This window comes from Oncorhynchus kisutch, unplaced genomic scaffold (genome assembly GCF_002021735.2).
Source record: "Oncorhynchus kisutch isolate 150728-3 unplaced genomic scaffold, Okis_V2 scaffold1090, whole genome shotgun sequence".
NCBI lineage: Eukaryota > Metazoa > Chordata > Actinopteri > Salmoniformes > Salmonidae > Oncorhynchus > Oncorhynchus kisutch.
Window position 1 is genome coordinate 25,440 of NW_022263035.1, and position 21,521 is coordinate 46,960.

General features: G+C 44.5%; 2 protein-coding genes across 2 annotated transcripts; both read left to right on the plus strand.

The window, feature by feature from the left end:
- The first annotated feature begins 1,375 nt into the window (after positions 1-1,375).
- LOC116364474 (uncharacterized) lies at positions 1,376-16,534 on the plus strand. The gene is made up of 8 exons (XM_031817599.1): positions 1,376-1,447; positions 12,134-12,252; positions 13,659-13,701; positions 13,877-13,998; positions 14,202-15,102; positions 15,238-15,325; positions 16,138-16,464; positions 16,527-16,534. Exons 1-8 carry the CDS (start codon positions 1,376-1,378, stop codon positions 16,532-16,534), a joined length of 1,680 nt encoding a protein of 559 aa, XP_031673459.1.
- A 17-nt stretch (positions 16,535-16,551) lies between these two features.
- LOC116364477 (uncharacterized) lies at positions 16,552-19,058 on the plus strand. The gene is made up of 6 exons (XM_031817601.1): positions 16,552-16,667; positions 16,811-16,925; positions 17,242-17,753; positions 17,895-18,021; positions 18,332-18,876; positions 19,018-19,058. Exons 1-6 carry the CDS (start codon positions 16,617-16,619, stop codon positions 19,045-19,047), a joined length of 1,380 nt encoding a protein of 459 aa, XP_031673461.1. The 5' UTR covers positions 16,552-16,616; the 3' UTR covers positions 19,048-19,058.
- The last annotated feature ends 2,463 nt before the right edge of the window (positions 19,059-21,521 follow it).

Below are 21,521 nucleotides of genomic sequence, written 5' to 3' on the forward strand. Positions count from 1 at the left end.
AACGACTACAGCACCGTGCAGTACATCCGTCGAGAGTGTTGCTGTGCTGTATTTAAACTCCAGTCAGATTCCCACACCTTTCAACAACACAACACCCCCCGAGACCCATGCAGGTGCGGATCTACAGCTTCCGCCAATGCCCTCCTTCCAGGTTTCCCACTTCTACTCTTTGACACACACACAGACACACAGACACACACAGACACACAAAAACACACAGACACACAGACACACACACACACAGACACACAGACACACACAGACACACAAAAACACACAGACACACAGACACACACACACACACACAAACACACACACACACACACACACACACACACACACACACACACACACACACACACACACACACACACACACACACACACACACACACACACTGCCTGGCTTGCACTGAGGTTGGTTTCAAGCTTACAATGCACTCCTGTTGATGTCCTGTTGATGTCTCCTGAAGCAGCTCAGCTGAGAAAATGGAGAAATTCCTTTGATATGTTTATACTTTGAAGGGGATATAATGAACGAAAATGTATCTTGTGTCACTTGAGTCCAATACACAGATTTTGAGCCATAGTCGGAAAACTGCTAAAATATAATTGGCAATATTCTCCTGAAATACATGCAGGCCTATTTCACAAAACACTATTGTGGTTCGGTGCATCAGTGTATTAAATTACTGTAACAATCATATACATTATTGTTATTTGCAAATAGATTATAGATGTAGGCTATTTGCAAGTGTAAATAAATGTAGCTTGTATTTAACTTAAATGCTAACCATTGCCATTGTCATTGATGTTTGATAATAAATACATGTTTGTATATTTAATTACGCAGGAGTCAATCAAATCAAACAAATCATTTTGCTGACAATTATTCCTATGTTGATGTTTTCGTTATTTGATAATCGACATCATGCATTTTTGCATTAGCTTTTACGAGTGAGGAACGAGAGCGCAGCGCATCACCTGTCACACACAGTGTGTGACAATTATCGAACCTGTAGCCTACAGTATTACGCAACAATACGCACACTCCATAACAGAATGTTCACAATCAATTTCTATGGAGATGGAATGTTTGATTTCTCCAGAATGTCAGAATGTTAGCTAAAAACATTAGTTTGCGCCAACCCAAGCACAAACACCTTTGCGAATTAGCTACGATTACTCATCTTTATTTTGAGTTATTGTCAAAAGTCCATCTATCATTTCCTCAAATAATTCATGGATTTTAGCGATAAAATCCCGCGTGCCCTTTCTACATCTGCTCAGGTAAATCCTATGATATATCTTATTTGAGTTTTAATAGTTCAATTGCGTCCTTGTAGAAAGTCCTGGTATGTTTTTCTGTTCTCAAGATGTTCAGTCCGAGTGCTGAATACCGTCAGACTGTAGAGCGGTGCTGGGACAGGAACTACTACAATGAGCAGGTAAAATTAAATCATCTTCATTTCAGAAAACACTTACAGCATATTGAAAGTGTATGTTACAGTGGAGTAAATGTGAATGTTGTAGTGAGTGAACGTTATTTATGATAAGACATACATGGAGAAAATCGAACCATTCTGAAATGAAAATGGATGGCCCTCCCTTCAGCAAAATATATTTGACCTAAAACTCTACTTTAAAATATAGTGACCCTCCCATATACCCAAAATATTAACTAAAACTAAGTGGATAACAGATAACATGTCTACCGTTTACCCTAACTTCTTGGACAGACAAGAGCTTTAGATATGACGTTTATAAATTGTTAATCATCCTGTAAGCATTAATTGGCAACATGGGAATTTGATAGCACACAGGGCTGTGGGCCAGAAGGATAGGGTAACATAAGGACTAAATGTATGTCTAATTTACACATCTCAATCTGGCTTTCTGGGATCACTATATTTTTTTATTGCAGCCGCAGTGTTTTAAAACGGCCTATCACTCTAATATCGTTGCTTTAAATCCGAGCACGCACAAGCATTCTCTCTCCACCCATTCCATTCAAATTGCATCCTGTTTCAGATATTTACAGTATATACTGTACATATAGCCTGTATATACAGTACCACTCAAAAATGTGGACACACCTACTCATTCCAGGGTTTTTCTTAATTTTTAACTATTTTCTACATTGTATAATAACAGTGAAGACATCACAACTATGAAATAACACATATGGGATCATCTAGTAACCAAACAATTATTAAACAAATCAAAATATATTTTTTATTTGAGATTCTTCAAAGTAGGGACCCTTTGCCTTGATGACAGCTGTGCACACTCTTGGCATTCTCTCAACCAAATTTTCCAAGGCCAGGTCATCTGATGCAGCACTCCATCACTCTCCTTGGTCAAATTGCCCTTACACAGCCTGGAGGTGTGTTTTGGGTCATTGTCCTGTTAAAAAACAAATGATAGTCCCACTAAGCGCAAACCAGATGGTATCGCTGTAAAATGCTGTGGTAGCCATGCGGGTTAAGTGTGCCCTGAATTCTAAATAAATTACAGACAATGTCACCTGATTGGCTCAAACACATTAAGAAGGAAAGAAATTCCACAAATGCACTTTTAACAAGGCACACCTGTTAATTGAAATGCATTCCAGGTGACTACCTCAGGAAGCTGGTTGAGAGAATGCCAAGAGTGTGCCAAGCTGTCATCAAGGCAAAAAGGGTGGCTACTTTAAAAAATCTCAAATATAAAATATGTTTTGATTTGTTTAACACCTTTTTGGTTACTACATGATTCCATACAGAGGTGGAAAAAGTATTCAAATGTCATACTTGAGTACAAGGAAAAGATACCTTAATATAAAATTGAAAGTAACCCAGTAAAATACTACTTGAGTAAAAGTCTAAAAGTATCAGATTTTAAATATACTTAAGTACAGTTGTGGAAAAAGCATTCAATTGTCATACTTGAGTAAAAGTACAAAGTAAAAGTAAATGCTATACATCAAATTCCTTATATTTGGCAAACCAGACTCCTTTTTTATTACATTTTTTTAACAGCCATGGGCACACTCCAACACTCAGACATCATTTAGAAAGGAAGCATTTATGTTCAGTGAGTCCACCAGATCAGAGGCAGTAGGAATGACCAGGGACATTATCTTGATAAGTGTGTGAATTGGACTTTTTTCCTGTACTGGTAAGCATTCCAATTGTAACTAGAACTTTTGGGTGTCAGGGAAAATGGATGGAGTAAAACGTACATCATTTTCTCTAGGAATGTAGTGAAGTAAAAGTAGTACAGATTCCTCTAAAAACTACTTAAAGTATTTTAACTGAAGTACTTTTCACCACTGATTCCATGAGTTTTGATGTCTTCACTATTATTCTAGAGAAAATAGTAACTAATAAAGGAAACAACTGGAATGAGTAGGTGTGTCCAAACTTGTGACTGGTACTGTAGGCTACTTAACAGCTTCTACCCACAAACCATAAGACTCCTGAACAGCAAATCAAGTGGCTACCCGGACTATTTGCATTGTGTGCCCCCCCCCCCCCCCCCCCCCATTTTTACACTGCCGCTACTCTCACTGCTGCTACTCGTTTATTATCCATGCAGTCACTTTACCTCTACCTACACGTACATATTACCTCAATTACCTCAACTAACACACATTGACTCTGTAGCCCCGCACATAGACTCTGTACCGGTACCCCCTGTATATAGCCTGATACTGTTATTTTATTGTTGCTCCTTAGTTATTTGATATTTTCCTGTTTTAATCTATTTATTTTTTACTTCAGTTAATTTGAGTAATTACTTTTTGAACACTTTTTCATAAAACTGCATTGTTTGTAAGTAAACATTTCACTGTAAGGTCAACTACACCTGTTGTATTCGGTGAATGTGACAAATAACATTTGATTTGATGTTTGATTGGAAGAGCTTTGCACACCTGGACTGTGCAATATTTGCCCATTATTATTACTGTTTTAATTCATAAAGGTCTGTCTAGGAGGTGATGGGGACCATGGATAGAAAGCAATTTTCAAGTCTTGCCATAGATTTTCAAACAGATTTAAGTCAAAACTGTAACCTGGCCACTCGGGAACATTCACTGTCTTCTTGGTAAGCAACTCCAGTGTATATTTGGCCCTGTGTTTTAGGTTATTGTCCTGCTGAAAGGTGAATTCATCTCCCAGTGTCTGGTGCAAAGCAGGTTTTCCTCTAGGATTTTGCCTGTGCTTAGCTCCGTCCCATTTCTTTCTATCCTGATAAACTCCCGTCTTTGTCGATGTCAAGCCTACCCATATCATGATGCAGCCACCACGATGCTTGAAAATAAGGAGGCAGTTACTTCGTGATGTGAAGTGTTGGATTTGCACCAAACATGGGCTGCATTTAGGTCAAATAGGATGACATAATTATTAACTTGATTGTGCTTAAAGAGATATTCAATGTCTAATTGTTATTGTTACCCATCTACCAAGCACTGCCCTTCTTTACGAGGCTTTTGAAAACCTCCCTTGTCTTTGTAGTTGAATCTGTGCTTGAAATTCTATACTTGACTGAGGGACCTTACAGATGTTGTATGTACAGGGGACAGAAGAAAGGGTAGTCATTAAAAAATCATGTCATCCCCTTCAGACCTTGGGACTATAAGTTTCTATATGTATAAAGCATAGACCTGAGATATTGAGCATCAGAGTGTTTGTTACGCCCCTGAAAACAGGGGAGAAATAATCACGAGAGTGATACGGTGTTGTATTCTCAATTTAACGTTTAGTTGAATCAATTTCACAAAAGTAACACATTACAAAACAACAGAAAAACCATTATACAAATAACACAGCAAAATATCTTATTAACAACGTACATGTTCATTCACAATCGACATAAAATGGCAGCTACTCTCAGTACGATGCTATTCTTCACTTTAACCGAGCAGGGCTAATATTACTCTCTTCAAACTTAACTCTAACTTCCTCAAAACGTTACTAAGACACACCTTAAACACTCTTGACATGTTAGTGAGTTATAACATTTAAATTACTATTTTTATCATCAATAAAGTACCTGAAAACAAGGGAGAAATAATCACGAGAGTGATACGGTGTTGTATTCTCAATTTAACGTTTAGTTGAATGAGAAAAAGACCGCGATTTTCCCCAGGAATATGGGTGGAGACCAGAGCAATCGATCTCCGGCTCATAGATTAAGAGCATTTCGTAGATCACAGATTAACACTTTTAGGCACTACAAAATCAAGTAATCAATCTAACATTTACACATTACTCTCACAATTCGTACCCTTTGACAGATTTGAACTTTAACACAATTATATGAATGTTATCAATCTTTATCAACTGATACTGAATGCATCTTTTTAACCTTAGATGTTTTAAGATCCTCACATACTATGAACTTACTAATACTTTTTAATGTATAACAGGCTATGACTATTTCCTTTAACCTGTCACATGTTCACATCGCAGATCTCAGAACTGTTTTGTAGTTCATTCTTCTTTCATAACCCTCATCTTAAAGGTACCTAAAATGCTGAGTATCAAAATCCTAAGCCATTTGTAAACGTGTTTTTTAAGGGTGGGGGGTGGCTACGTTATGGCCATTCTTCTGAAAAAGTTGTGGAAAAAAATCTATGTAAATGCAAATTTAAAAAAAATCCCCTCTTCAATCTACACACAATACCCCAAAACGACAAATTAAAAACAGGTTTTAGACATTTTTGCAAATGTATAAAAATATAAAACAGATATTTCCCATTTACGTAAGTATTCAGACGCTTTACTCAGTACTTTGTTGAAGCACCTTTGGCGGAGATTACAGCCTTGAGTCTTCTTGGCTTTTACGCTACAAGCTTGGCACACTTGTATCTGGGGAATTTCTCCCATTCTTCTCTGCAGATCCTCTCAAGCTCTGTCAGGTTGTATATAAGCGTCGCCGCAGAGCTATTTTCAGGTCTCTCTAGAGATGTTCGGTCAGGTTCAAGTCCGGGCTCTGCCTGGGCCACTCAAGAATATTCAGAGACTTGTCCCATAGCCACTCCTGGGTGGTTGTCCTGTTGGAAGGTGAACCTTCGCCCCAGTCTGAGGTCCTGAGCGCTCTGGAGCAGGTTTTCATCAAGGATCACTCTGTACTTTGCTCCATTCATCTTTCCCTCAATCCTGACTAGTCTCCCAGCCCCTGACGCTGAAAAACATCCCCACAGCATGATGCTGCCACCACCATGCATCAGGAATGGTGACAGGTTTCCTCCAGATGTGACGCTTGGCATTCAGGCCGAAGAGTTCTTTCTTGGTTTCATCAGACCAGAGAATCTTGATTCTCATGATCAGAGAAAGTTTTGGAAAAATCCAAGCGGGCTGTCATGTGCCTTTTACTGAGGAGTGGCTTCCATCTAGCCACTACCATAAAGGCCTGATTGGTGGAGTGCTGCAGAGATGGTTGTCCTTCTGGAAGGTTCTCCCATCTCCACAGAGGAACTCTGGAGTTCCTTCATATTGACCATCGGGTTCTTGGTCACCTCCCTGATCAAGGCCCTTCTCCCCCTATTGCTCAGTTTGGCTGGGTGGCCAGCTCTAGAAATAGTCTTGGTAGTTCCAAACTTCTTCCATTTAAGAATGATGGAGGCCACTGTCTTCTTGGGGACCTTCAATGCTCAACACAATCCTGTCTCAAAGCTCTACGGACAATTCCTTACACCTCATGACTTGGTTTTTGCTCTGACATGAACTGTCAACTGTGGGACCTTATATAGACAGGTACAGTATGTACCTTTCCAAATCATGTACAATAATTTGAATTTATAACAGATGGACTCATCTCAAGGATGATCAATGGAAACAGGATGCACCTGAGCTCAATTTTGACTCTCATATTAAAGGGTCTGAATACTTATGGAAAAAAAGGTATTACTGTTTTTAACCTTTAATACATTTGCAAACTTGTCTGAAAACCTGTTTCTGCTTTGTCATTATGGGGTATCGTGTGTAGATTGATGAGGAAAATATGTAATTTAATCCATTTTAGAATAAGGCTGTAATGTAGCAACATTTGAAAAAGGTCAAGGGGTCTAAATACTTTCCAAATGCCCTGTATATCACCTTACAGACAATTATGTTTTACTTACAACTCAGTATTGTGTAATTGGATTGAAGACAGAACCTCATATCACCAAGTTAAAAGATGTTTGCTCAGACAGAACTTTCAGATTATACCTTTTTATTTCAATGTAAGTGGATTTCAAGAAAAATCGGACATATCTCACATGAAAAGGACCACCTAAAGGGAATCTCTATGTGAATAACTCATTTTTGACCCAAAATGTCAGATAGAACTTTAGTTCCAAGGTCTTGCCCTATTTTTTCACACCGTCCATGTAATTTATGTGATTTGTTAAGCCACATTTTACTCCTTAACAAATGTAGGCTTGCCTAAACAAGGTGGTGAATAGTTATGCAACGACTATATTTTAGGTATTTCATTTTTATTCATTTGTAAATGTGTTTAGTTTCAATTTTACATTGTGTATTTTGTGTAGATCATTGACAAAAGATCCCACTTTGTAACGCAAGGTGTTACGGTTTTCTAGTGGTGATGAATGAGAGCCGGTCCAAACTGCAGCGTGTCGATTGCGATCCATATTTATTAAACAAAACGTAAACACGACTAAACACTAAACACTACAAAAACAAATAAACGAAACGAAAACCAAAAACAGCCTATACTTGTGTCAACTAACAAAACAAGGACATCAAGACAAATAGGACAATCACCCACGACAAACTCAAAGAATATGGCTGCCTAAATATGGTTCCCAATCAGAGACAACGATAAGCACCTGCCTCTAATTGAGAACCACTCCAGACAGCCATAGACCTTGCAAGATAACCCTACTAGCAGCAATCCCATTACCACCACCAAAACCCCAAGACAAACACACCACAATTACAAAAACCCCATGCCACACCCTGGCCTGACCAAATACATAAAGATAAACACAAAATACTTTGACCAGGGCGTGACAGAACCCCCCCCCCCCCCTAAGGTGCGGACTCCCGAACGCACCTCAAAACAATAGGGAGGGTCCGGGTGGGCGTCTGTCCATGGTGGCGGCTCCGGCGCGGGACGTGGACCCCACTCCATTAATGTCTTAGTCCCCTCTCCCTTCGTCCCTGGATAGTCCACCCTCGCGCCGACCATGGCCTAGTAGTCCTCACCCAGAACCCCACTGGACTGAGGATCAGATCGGGACTGAAGGACAGCTCGGGACTGAGGGGAAGCGCGGGAGTGAGAGAAAGCTCAGGAGTGAGAGGAAGCTCAGGAGTGAGAGGAAGCTCAGGAGTGAGAGGAAGCTCAGGAGTGAGAGGAAGCTCAGGAGTGAGAGAAAGCTCAGGAGTGAGAGGAAGCTCAGGCAGGTAGGTAGATCTACCAGATCCTGGCTGGCTGGTGGTCTCAGCAGATCCTGGCTGACTGGCAGATCCTGGCTGACTGGCAGATCCTGGCTGACTGGCAGATCTGGAAGATCCTGGCTGACTGGCAGATCAAGGCTGACTGGCAGATCTGGAAGAGTCTGGTTGACTGGCAGATCTGGAAGAGTCTGGTTGACTGGCAGATCTGGAAGAGTCTGACTGACTGGCAGATCTGGAAGAGTCTGGTTGACTGGCAGATCTGGAAGAGTCTGGTTGACTGGCAGATCTGGAAGAGTCTGGTTGACTGGCAGATCTGGAAGAGTCTGGTTGACTGGCAGATCTGGAAGAGTCTGACTGACTGGCAGATCTGGAAGAGTCTGACTGACTGGCAGATCTGGAAGAGTCTGGTTGACTGGCAGATCTGGAAGAGTCTGGTTGACTGGCAGATCTGGAAGAGTCTGGTTGACTGGCAGATCTGGAAGAGTCTGGTTGACTGGCAGATCTGGAAGAGTCTGGTTGACTGGCAGATCTGGAAGAGTCTGGTTGACTGGCAGATCTGGAAGAGTCTGACTGACTGGCAGATCTGGCGGCGCTGTGCAGACTGGCGCCGCTGGGCAGACTGGCGACGCTGGGCAGACTGGCGACGCTGGGCAGACTGGCGACGCTGGGCAGACTGGCGACGCTGGGCAGACTGGTGACACTGGGCAGACTGGGGGCACTGGCGGCGCTGGGCAGACTGGCGGCACTGGCTGCTCCATATAGGCTGACAGCTCTGGCGGCTTCTTACAGACTGACAGCTCTGGCGGCTCCGTGCTGACTGGCAGCCCCTTGCAGACTGGCAGCCCCTTACAGACTGACAGCTCCTTGCAGACTGACAGCTCCTTGCAGACTGACAGCTCTGGCTGCTCCATGTAGACTGGCAGCTCCTTGATGACTGGCAGCTCTGGCTGCTCTATGCAGACTGACAGCTCTGGCTGCGTCATGCAGACTGACAGCTCTGGCTGCTCCATGTAGACTGGCTGCTTCATGCACACTGGCAGCTCGGGCTCCTTCATGTAGACTGACAGCTCTGGCTGCTCCATGCAGACTGACAGCTCTAGCTGCTCCATGCAGGCTGACAGCTCTGGCTGCTCCATGCAGGCTGACAGCTCTGGCTGCTCCATGCAGACTGACAGCTCTGGCTGCTCCATGCAGACTGACAGCTCTGGCTGCTTCATGTAGACTGGCTGCTTCATGCAGACTGGCAGCTCGGGCTGCTCCATGCAGACTGACAGCTCTGGCTGCTTCATGTAGACTGGCAGCTCGGGCTGCTCCATGCAGACTGACAGCTCTGGCTGCTCCATGCAGACTGACAGCTCTGGCTGCTCCATGCAGACTGGCTGCTTCATGCAGACTGGCAGCTCGGGCTGCTCCATGCAGACTGACATCTCTGGCTGCTTCATGTAGACTGACAGCTCTGGTTGCTCCATGTAGACTGGCAGCTCTGGTTGCTCCATGTAGACTGGCAGCTCTGGTTGCGCTGAACAGGCGGGAGACTCCGGCAGCGCAGGAGAGGAGGAAGACTCTGGTTGCGCTGAACAGGCGAGGCGCACTGAAGGCCTGGTGCGTGGTGCTGGTACTGGTGTTACTGGACCGAGGACACCCACAGGAAGCCTGGTGCGGGGAGCTGCTACCGGAGGACTGGAGTGTGGAGGTGGCACAGGATGGGCTAGACCGTGAAAGCGTACTGGAGATCTTGAGAGCAGTGTTGGCACAGGACGTGCAAGGCTAGGGATGTGTACAGGAGGCCTGGTACGTGAAGCTGGTACCAACTTCACCAGCCGACTAACACGCACCTCAGGACGAGTATGGAGCGCTAACCCAGGTGCCATCAAATCCCCGACACGTTCCGTCGGGCGAATTCCATGCAAAAAGCACCAACTCCCTCATTTCTCTCTCCTCCAATTTCCCCATTAACTCCTTCACGGTCTCTGTCTCGCTCACCTCCAACACCGGCTCTGGTTCGGGTCTCCTCCTAGGCTCCTCACGATAAACAGGGAGAGTTGGCTCAGGTCTGACTCCTGACTCTGCCACACTCTCCCTGAGCCCCCCCCCCCCCCCCAAGACATTTTTGGGGCTGATTCTCAGGCTTCCTTCCGAGTCGCCGTGCTGCCTCCTCATTACGGCGCCTCTTTGCTCTCGCCGCCTCCAGTTCCTCTTTGGGGCGGCGATATTCTCCAGGCTGAGCCCAGGGTCCTTCTCCGTTTAGGATTTCCTCCCATGTCCAGAACTCCTTATAGCGCCTCTCCTCTTTGGGCTGCTCCTGCCTGTTCACACGCTGCTTGGTCCGTTGGTGGTGGGTGATTCTGTTACGGTTTTCTAGTGGTGATGAATGAGAGCCGGACCAAACTGCAGCGTGTCGATTGCGATCCATATTTATTAAACAAAACGTAAACACGACTAAACACTAAACACTACAAAAACAAATAAACGAAACGAAAACCGAAAACAGCCTATACTTGTGTCAACTAACAAAACAAGGACATCAAGACAAATAGGACAATCACCCACGACAAACTCAAAGAACATGGCTGCCTAAATATGGTTCCCAATCAGAGACAACGATAAGCACCTGCCTCTAATTGAGAACCACTCCAGACAGCCATAGACCTGGCTAGATAACCCTACTAGCAACAATCCCAATACCACCACCAAAACCCCAAGACAAACACACCACAATTACAAAAACCCCATGCCACACCCTGGCCTGACCAAATACATAAAGATAAACACAAAATACTTTGACCAGGGCGTGACACAAGGGGGGTACTTATGATACCCACTGTTCATCATTTACACACACACACACACACACACACACACACACACACACACACACACACACACACACACACACAAAAACACACACACACACACACACACGCACGCACACACACACACACGCACGCACACACACACACACACACACACACACACACACACACACACACACACACACACACACACACACACACACACACACTCAGAGAGAAGTCAGCTCAGACAGATCCAGCTCAGCGAGGTCCAGCTCATGAGCTCCATCAACAACAGCACATTTTTATTTCAAAAGGAAAATTTATGCGTTTTTTAAACTAATGTCAGTGCATCGATTTGTTCTCCTAAACAAACCGCTTAAAATTTAAACTTACTGATTCCTGTATCAAATTACCTTGAAAAGGAAAGATGCACATGTATTTTACCAGGTAAGTTGACTGAGAACACATTCTCATTTACAGCAATGACCTGGGGAATAGTTACAGGGGAGAGGAAGGGGATGAATGTGCCAATTGGAAGCTGGGGATGATTAGGTGGCCATGATGGTATGAGGGCCAGATTTGGAATTTAGTCATGACACTGGAGTTCATACCCCTACTCTTACAATAAGTGCCAAGGGATCTCTAGTAACCAGTCACCCGTTTAACGCCCCATGTGAAAGCCGGCACCCTACACAGGTTAATGTCCCCAATCACTACACTGGGGAATTGGAAAGAGGCCCTTCTACTGGCCCTCCAACACCACTTCCAGCAGCATCTGGTCTCCCATCCAGGACCAACCCTGCTTAGTTTCAGATTGAAGCCAGCAGTGGGATGCATGGTGGTATGCTGCTGGCACATCCCTAGTACAAACCCCGCCCACCTGTCAATTCAGACCGGCTAAAGCAAACTCGAGGTTGTCTTATTGACAACATGATTTGTCTTGCAGAAGAAGCTGATGAAGCAGTTTTTGGTGCTCCAGAGTCAAGGCCTCCAGAGTCATGTCCCTCACCACACCACCGTGGAGGACATGAGCAACTGGCTTGTTAAGAACAAGTCCCTGGAGCGGTGAGTACAGCTACTTGTACTATGTACCATATAATTAGGAATCAGAATACTAGAATGAACATGAACCTTCATATGACAGTATAAAAAGTCAGCCAATTTGGTAAGGGAGTTGGTAAGCCAGTGGTCAGCCAGTGCTATGATAAAATATTGTGTAAAACAATGAATTTGAAGATTATCTGCACAGTATGTTTGTTAGCAACAGTGACGACCCGTCATTCAGGGCAGGTGGGGTAGAATTGTATCATTCCGAACTTTATCCGCAACGTTATATTACATTTTGTTGCGACTCGAGGGATACCTCTCCGTCCATTCTAGCGGCAAGCTACACAGAGGATGGAACAGCTAACGTCAGCTAGGTGGCTAACGTTAGCTAGGCTAGGGGTTAGGGGTTATGGTTAGGGGAAGGGGTATATTACATGCTAAGTAGTTGCAAAGTTGCTAATTAGCTAAAATGATGAAGTTGTCCATGTTGTGATTCGAACACGCAACCTTTGGGTCTTCCCCAACGAACCTCCCTCATTTTTGTTTTTTCCTTAAAAACCCTTATTTCTTATGTACAACGTAAAATATTATCATTGGAGCGGCAGGGTAGCCTAGTGGTTAGAGTGTTGAGCTGACAAGGTACAAATCTTGTTATAAACCTGAACAAGCAGTTAACCTTGGCCGTCATTGAAAATAAGAATTTGTTCTTAACTGACTTGCCTAGTTAAATAAAGATAAATATTATACTCATGTGACTGTCACAGATTTAAATTTACTATGTTGTGTCTAGTATTTAAGGCCACGCTGCTGTACTGCAGTTCACTCCATTTCTTATTTATTTTCCTCCCATTCTGTAACTTTGAGGGTTTATGACAGAGCCCCTCTAATTTTATAGGACCTCAATGCCATGTTTTTTCTTCTTTACCTAAACATACAAACACCATCATATAGAGTTCATAGCAATCAGTGCACACATTTGATGAAATATAACAGAACACATGATCTGGAATGACATTCACTCTCACAGAAAGGGTTGCCAAAAATAACTAACTGAAAGCCACACTCCCAATAAGCCACAAATATGGCTGCATTGAGGCATATATAGTGGCACCATGCCACTACCTATTTCATTTGTTCATTTAGAAAACAAGACAGCTCATAATTCAGTGCCTTTATCAGTCAACATATCTATATTGTAGCTTCGGTCAGTTTTAAAAGTGCAACATTTTCTCTCAGCCTCATGGCAAAATGTGTACAATAGTAGGAAGTTTCTGGCCCACACAAAATGTCTGCAGGCCCACCCATCAACCAATGTCTGGCTACGCCACTGAATCATTGTCATAGGCTCAATGGGAAATCAATGTGAAAGTAGAGGAAGGATAAAAAAGGCAGGAATGTTCAGTTGCTCTGTATTTGATTTTAAGGTTCAGAAAGGAAGCAGAGGAAGGGAATGACATAAGTCACCTGGTAAGAGATTAGAAAGATGTCTACAGTATAAGTTAAGTGGAGATAATCAACCGTTAGTGAGTTATCCTTTCTAAAAAACAATGTCCTTATTTAGCATTGGCTCATGGTACATTGATATCAATATTTCCCCCTCACTGCTATGGGCATTAATGGCACCCCCTGTTTCCTGTGACAGACCTGGGAGGTGAACACTCAACTCAGAATGAGGGACGTTGAACATGAGGCTTTTACTGAGTTGGCCACCGACCTTAGTCAGGCCATTAACTCACTTGACTTTATTGCTGATCTCTCCTACCTGTGAGTCACATTCACTCTTTATGTTACAGTTATTTGGTCTATGTATTATTCTATCCATCCACTGATGCTAAATGAAATGACGAGTGCAGGGGCCGATATCAATCAAACTTCATTTACTGTATGTAGCACATTTCTTACAGAGGATGCGTTTCAAAGTGCATAAAAGTGTTTCCTCTTCTCTCTATCTGGCTTGTATATTTTAGAAACCCTGAGGTCTGCGATGAAGTTGTAAGAGCTCTAAAGAGCATTTCCCAGAGCCTGGCCTTCCAGCCGTACTCCGAGCTGTGCTGTCCCTCTAAGGTGGTGGTGGACATCGTGTCCAGGCTGCTCCAGGCCCTCTGGTCCTGCCAGATGGAAAGCCCCTGTGACCGGTCCTCCATGGCCCTGAGTGACATGAGTGTCACCATAGTGCTGGCAGTAGTGGAGAACCTCTCTAGAGTTCTGAAGGCTCCTCCTGTCGCTCAAGTCTACTACTCCCGTTCCACTGGTGTCAGGATGGTCCACTCACTCAACCGTAAGATCCAGTGCCTAAACAGCCCTGAGGACCTTAGGAGAGCTCTTTTCACCCAAAGTTCCACCTTGATCAGCACCATCATTGAAGCTGTGAGCACCAAAGTCCAGAGGCTGTTTGAAGCTCCTGCTGACTACATTCCATTAAGCTCTATCCGCAGCTGGCTATCAGAGCCCAAGGCGAGCGAGGTTCGTCCAAAGTGCCCTGACCAGCTGGTAATCTCCTCGGAGCTCCTGAGGAACATCATTGGTATGATAGTTTATGTAGTCTTCGAAGGCCACCTAGAGGAAGACATCAACCTTCATTACTGGCCCCTCATAAATGACATAATCCACCAGCTGTCACTGTGTGGGGTCAAAGTCACAAAGAAAGGGGGCAAGGCCAACTGGCACATTGGCTGGCACCAGATCCTTGAGATGGTGACAAACATCCATACTCATCTTCACCACTATACTGGCACAGAGCTTGTACTTAAGTTTGCAACATCTGCCAGGGCCACCATGCTAACGAGGCACATGGTTCACCATGTGGTCGAGGAGCTGGTAAAGCTGAAGGACGTGGATGAAGGGACACCAGCTTCAGGGAGCAGTGAGGTGAGCAATAATTACAAGTGTTTATCTTTATGAAAGTCCACTCATACAAATCATTTTTGTTGTTGTTGTTGGTAAAAAAGAAGATTTGCAATGTCGCAAATATTACATTAAATATGATGTCCTTGTTGCTTTCAGTCTGTCACAGCACCCCTAATCACTAACCCCATCAAAGTGGACAACATCACAACAACCATGACCACGACTCCAGTTGACCTCCAGTCAGGTGAGTTAAATTGACACGGATCACTTTGACAGGTGTCCATGTCTTACTGTAATATAACTTATTAGCTAATGTTTTGAAACTAGACAGTTTCGCAATAAGTTGTGTTCGTATGAGATAGATTTTCTCCTTCTAATTTCAAGGGAATGTTGGGGTAAAACACTCAGCACCCTGTATTCCACCTGCAGGCTTTGCCACTGCATCCTGCATCCCACCACCGGGCTTTGCCCCAGCATCCTGCACCCTACCACCAGTCTTTGCCCCGGCATTTTGCCCACTCCCAGCAGGCTTTTCCCCGGCATCATGTCCCCCACCACCAGGCTTTGCCCCTCTATCCTGCCCCCCACCACCAGGATTTTCCCAGGCATCATGCCCCCCAACACCAGGCCTTGCCCCTCTATCATGCCCCCCACCACCAGGGTTTGCCCATCTATCCTGCCCCCCACCACCAGGCTTTGCCCTTCTATCCTGCCAGCCACCACCAGGCTTTGCCCTTGCATCCTGCACCCTACCACCAGTCTTTGCCCCGGCATCATGCCCACTCCCAGCAGGCTTTTCCCCGGCATCATGTCCCCCACCACCAGGCTTTGCCCCTCTATCATGCCCCCCACCACTAGGCTTTGCCTCTCTATCATGCCCCCCACCACCATTCTTTGCCCCTCTATCATGCCCCCCACCACCAGGCTTTGCCCTTCTATCCTTCCCCCCACCACCAGGCTTTGCCCCTCTATCCTGCCCCCCACCACCAGGATTTTCCCAGGCATCATGCCCCCCAACACCAGGTCTTGCCCCTCTATCATGCCACCCACCACCAGGGTTTGCCCATCTATCCTGCCCCGCACCACCAGGCTTTGCCCAGGCATCCTGCCAGCCACCACCCGGCGTTGCCCTTGCATCCTGCCCCCCACCACCAGGCTTTGCCCCGGCAAAGTGCCCCCCACCACCAGGCTTTGCCCAGGCATCCTGCCCCCCACAATCAGGCTTTATCCCGGCGTCATGCCCCCCACCACCAGGCTTTCCCCCGGCATCTTGCCACCCACCACTCACTATCGCAGATCATATCTGCACTCTAATTCAGAGCATCACTGCCAGATCCAACAACATCGTCAACAAGGAGCTGGAGAAGTGTATCAACTCTTATAGTAAGAGCATCTGGGCTGACACTTTCTACTGCGAGTACATGAAGATGTACCCATCACCCCAGGAGATTGAAGCCTTCTCATTTGATGAGGAGAGATTTTTAGTGGTGGCCGACATAATCGGCAGAATATTGCTGAACAACCTCCAGTTAGAGATGCTCCTCTCAGTGGAAGACTTTAATGTGGATGAAGTAGGGAGCAGTGGGGTAAGCAACGATCACAAGTGTTTATCCTTATGAAAGTCCACTCATTCAATTTTCTCTGATAAAAATACAAATAAATGTTGGTAAAGAGGAGGTATGAAATGTAACAAATGTTCTGTTAAATATTGTGTCCTTGTTGCTTTCAGTCTGTGGACATGATCCGGGCAATCCCAGAGCCCCCTAACCCTGATAAAGTGGTAGACATCACAACACCCCTGACCAACCTTGAGGTTTTGGATGAAACACTTGTCCTTCAGTCAGGTGAGTCACTTTGACAGGTGATCATTTTCACTGTAATGTTACTTACTGGCTCAAGTTTTATAACTAGACAGTTTGGTAATTAAGTTAAAGACGTCCTCCAGAGATTGTTGAACTTTTCCTGTTGAAAAGCGATATCCCAAGTATAAATCCAGTAAAGTACACACACTAAAGCAGTGGTCACCAACCGGCCAATCGCAATCGACTGGTCGATCTCCAAGGCATTCCTAGTCAATCACCAAACATGTATGTAAACAACCCAACAATAAAGCCTGAGTTTTTATTTAAGACTGATCTTCACTTTGTTCGCCACCAACAGGCTTTACCACGGCACACTGCACCCCACCACCAGGCTTTTCCCCAGCACCCTGCATTCCACCCCCAGGCTTTGCCCTGGCAACCTGCACCTCGTCGCCAAGCTTGGCCGCTAATGCCATGCAGGGCTTTGGCACCAAAGTCATCCTGAAACAAATGGTCCTGCTATTCTTGGAGAGGCTCCCTCCTGCGTCAGAGGACCTTGAGTCAGAGTTCCTGACTATCACTGATCGTATCTGCATGCTGTTTCAAAGCATCACTGCCAGATTCCACAACATTGTTAATGAGGAGCTGGAGAAGTGTACCGACTCTGACAGTAAGCAGTACTGGGCTTACACCTTCTACTGGGAGTACATGAAGAGGTACCCATCATCCCAGTGCCTGGGGATTGAAGCCTTCACATGTGATGAGGAGAGATGTTTAGTGGTGGCCAAAATGTTTGCAAAAAAGATGTGCCCCAAGATGCTCCCCTCAGCAGCAGACTTCGACAAGGCTGAAGATTCAGGCAGCAATGGAGTAAGTGATGATTTCAAGTGTTTATCCTTATGAATGTCCACTCATTCAATTTTCTCTGATAACAATACAAATAATTTGGGAAAAAGGAGATATGAAATGCAGCAAATGTTCTGTTACATATTGTGTCCTTGTTGCTTTCAGTCTGTGGACTTGAACCTGGCAATCCTAGAGACCGCTAACCCTGTCAAAGTGGTAGACATCACAACACCCCTGACCACTAATCCAGTCAACCTTGAGGTTTTGGATGAAACACTTGTCCTTCAGTCAGGTGAGTTACACTGTCACAATCACTTTGACAGGTGATCATTTTCACTGTAATGTAACTTATTGGCTAAAGTTTTATAACTAGACAGTTTGGTAATTAAGTTAAAGACGTCCTCCAGAGATTGTTGAACTTTTCCTGTTGAAAAGCGATATCCCAAGTATAAATCCAGTAAAGTACACACACTAAAGCAGTGGTCACCAACCGGCCAATCGCAATCGACTGGTCGATCTCCAAGGCATTCCTAGTCAATCACTAAACATGTATGTAAAAAACCCAACAATAGACTGATCTTCACTTTGTCCGCCACCAACAGGCGTTGCCACGGCACACTGCACCCCACCACCAGGCTTTACCCCGGCACACTGCACCCCACCAACAGAATTTTCCCTAGCACCCTGCATTCCACCCCCAGGCTTTGCCCTGGCAACCTGCACCTCGTCGCCAAGCATTGCCGCTAATGCCATGCAGGGTTTTGGCACGATAGTCATCCTGAAACAAATGGTCCTGTTTTTCTTGGAGAGGCTCCCTCCTGCATCAGAGGACCTTGAGTCAGAGTTCCTGACTATCACTGATCGTATCTGCACGCTGTTTCAAAGCATCACTGACAGATTCCGCAACATCGTTAATGAGGAGCTGGAGAAGTGTACCGACTCTGACAGTAAGAAGTACTGGGCTTACACCTTCTACTGGGAGTACATGAAGAGGTACCCATCATCCCAGTGCCTGGGGATTGAAGCCTTCACATGTGATGAGGAGAGATGTTTAGTGGTGGCCAAAATGTTTGCAAAGAAGATGTGCCCCAAGATGCTCCCCTCAGCAGCAGACTTCGACATGGCTGAAGATTCAGGCAGCAATGGAGTAAGTGATGATTTCAAGTGTTTATCCTTATGAATGTCCACTCATTCAATTTTCTCTGATAACAATACAAATAATTTGGGAAAAAGGAGATATGAAATGCAACAAATGTTCTGTTACATATTGTGTCCTTGTTGCTTTCAGTCTGTGGACTTGAACCTGGCAATCCTATAGACCCCGAACCCTGTCAAAGTGGTAGACATCACAACACCCCTGACCACTAATCCAGTCAACCTTGAGGTTTTGGATGAAACACTTGTCCTTCAGTCAGGTGAGTTACACTGTCACAATCACTTTGACAGGTAATCATTTTCACTGTAATGTTACTTACTGGCTCAAGTTTTATAACTAGACAGTTTGGTAATTAAGTGAAAGACGTCCTCCAGAAATGGATGAACTTTTCCTTTTGAAAAGCGATATCCCAAGTATAAATCCAGTAAATTACACACACTAAAGCAGTGGTCACCAACCGGCCGATCGCAATCGACTGGTCGATCACCAAGGCATTTCTAGTCAATCACCAAACATGTATGTAAAAAATAAATAAATAAAGCCTTACGTTCCTATTTTTTGTATTACTTTCACGCTGTTGAGGGTAGGTGCACTTGATTCAGCAGCACTAGCACCAGGAAGGCATAGTGTTCCCATTTTGAACCATTTCATGTGTCTGAAGGTAGAACTCCGCCTACCCTGCAGGTGCAGAGAGCAAATCAACTGCACCTAATGTATAGGCCTACCGCTGGCCAATCAGATAGCCTGCACATTTTCCTTGAGCCATAGACTGTAAAAATGAAGTATTGAACGCACAGCAAATTTCATATTGTGACACTTCAAAACCTTGAAATCCACGACAAGAGAGAGACTCAACGAATACAGCATGGAGCTGTTCTTTCAATGAGTATGTTTAAGTTGTTATTCAGCATTGTCAACACTTTGTTCAACAATTAAAGCCATAAAATGCGAGTTGTCCTTATTTCCACTCACGCTACAACCAGCACTGCAAGCTGTAATGAATGAGAATGGCAAAGTGTTCTGATAAGCTTGTGTTATTATTAGCGACTTGGCTTCTGTTTTTATATTGAGGGATATCTCACTCGTCATGGGAGTAACAACATGAATTGGTGCTTGAGGTGGAAATAATGCAGTGGGCCTTGAGTTTCACCCTCAGCTGGAGTGCAGAGGAGTCGGTTGAGAGGCAGCCTCACTGTTTCTCTCTCCCCTCAGACTGACCATCAGATGCAGGCCATCAGTCCTGTAAAAAAAATTCTAGTGAATTATTATGCTCACTCAGCTGTGCCTCCCAAATAATACAACACATTATCTAATTACCAGTGTTATCATATATCAAAAAATATATATATATATTATTTAAACACACGGTCTGAAAAGATCAACATTGGCAGGCCAATCCAAGTGTTGCCAATATGCAGTGATAATGTATTGGGCCAAAATCCTACTGAACAAACTTCATTGCTACAGAACAGTTTTGAAATAGTTAATGTTGCATTGGTTACCTTTTTTTGAAGTCATGTCTAAAAAAAATCTGAGCACTAGATCTGGACTTGCATTTTGACTCAGAAAGTGATCTTGACTCAGAAAGTGATCTTGACTCAGAAAAGGTTGGTTACTACTGCTCTCAAGGGGATAGGAATACGTTTTTAGCAAAATACAGTTTCTTAGAGACAACTGCCAACTTCAAGGGGCAGGCTAATCAAGGTGTTGGTCTGATGGTGATCCGTGATGTCATCGGTCTCCCCCCTTTCTCGAAGAACAATAAAGAAGCAATATAGAACAAAAGATAAACGGCCCAAACCCCACACTTGTGCAATGTCATGACATACCTAGACCACTTGTTGAGAGGTGACTTTTGTTAAGTACATCAGGTGTTAACGCAGGTGAAAAGGGCACTATAGAGTGCCACTTCCAGTTTTTTTGTAAGACTGATCTTAATTTTGTCCGCCACCAACAGGCAATGCCCCGGCACCCTGCATTCCACCTCCAGGTTTTTCCCCTGCACCCTGCATTCCACCCCCAGGCTTTTCCCCAGCACCCTGCATTCCACCCTCAGGCTTTGCCCTGACATCCTGCACAGCATTGCCAAGCTTCGCCACTAATGCCAAGCCAGGCTTTGGCACGAAAATCATCCTGAAACCAATGGTCCTGCTATTCTTGGAGAAGCACCCTCCTGCATCAGACGACCTTGAGTCAGAGTTCCTCACTATCGACGATCGTATCTGCACGCTGTTTCAAAGCATCACTGCCAGATTCCGCAACATCGTTAATGAGGAGCTGGAGAAGTGTACCGACTCTGACAGTAAGAAGTACTGGGCTTACACCTTCTACTGGGAGTACATGAAGAGGTACCCATCATCCCAGTGCCTGGGGATTGAAGCCTTCACATGTGATGAGGAGAGATGTTTAGTGGTGGCAAACTTGTTTGCAAAGAAATTGTACCCCAAGATGTTCCTCTCAGCAGCAGACGTCAACGAGGCTGAAGATTCAGGGAGCAATAGAGTAAGCGATGGTTTTAAGTGTTTATCTTATTAAAGTCCACTCATTCAGTTGTCTCTGATCCAAAAATGTATTGTTGTCAATATTGGTCAAATGTTTAAAAAAAATAGTACATCTGCAATGTTGCAAATGTTATG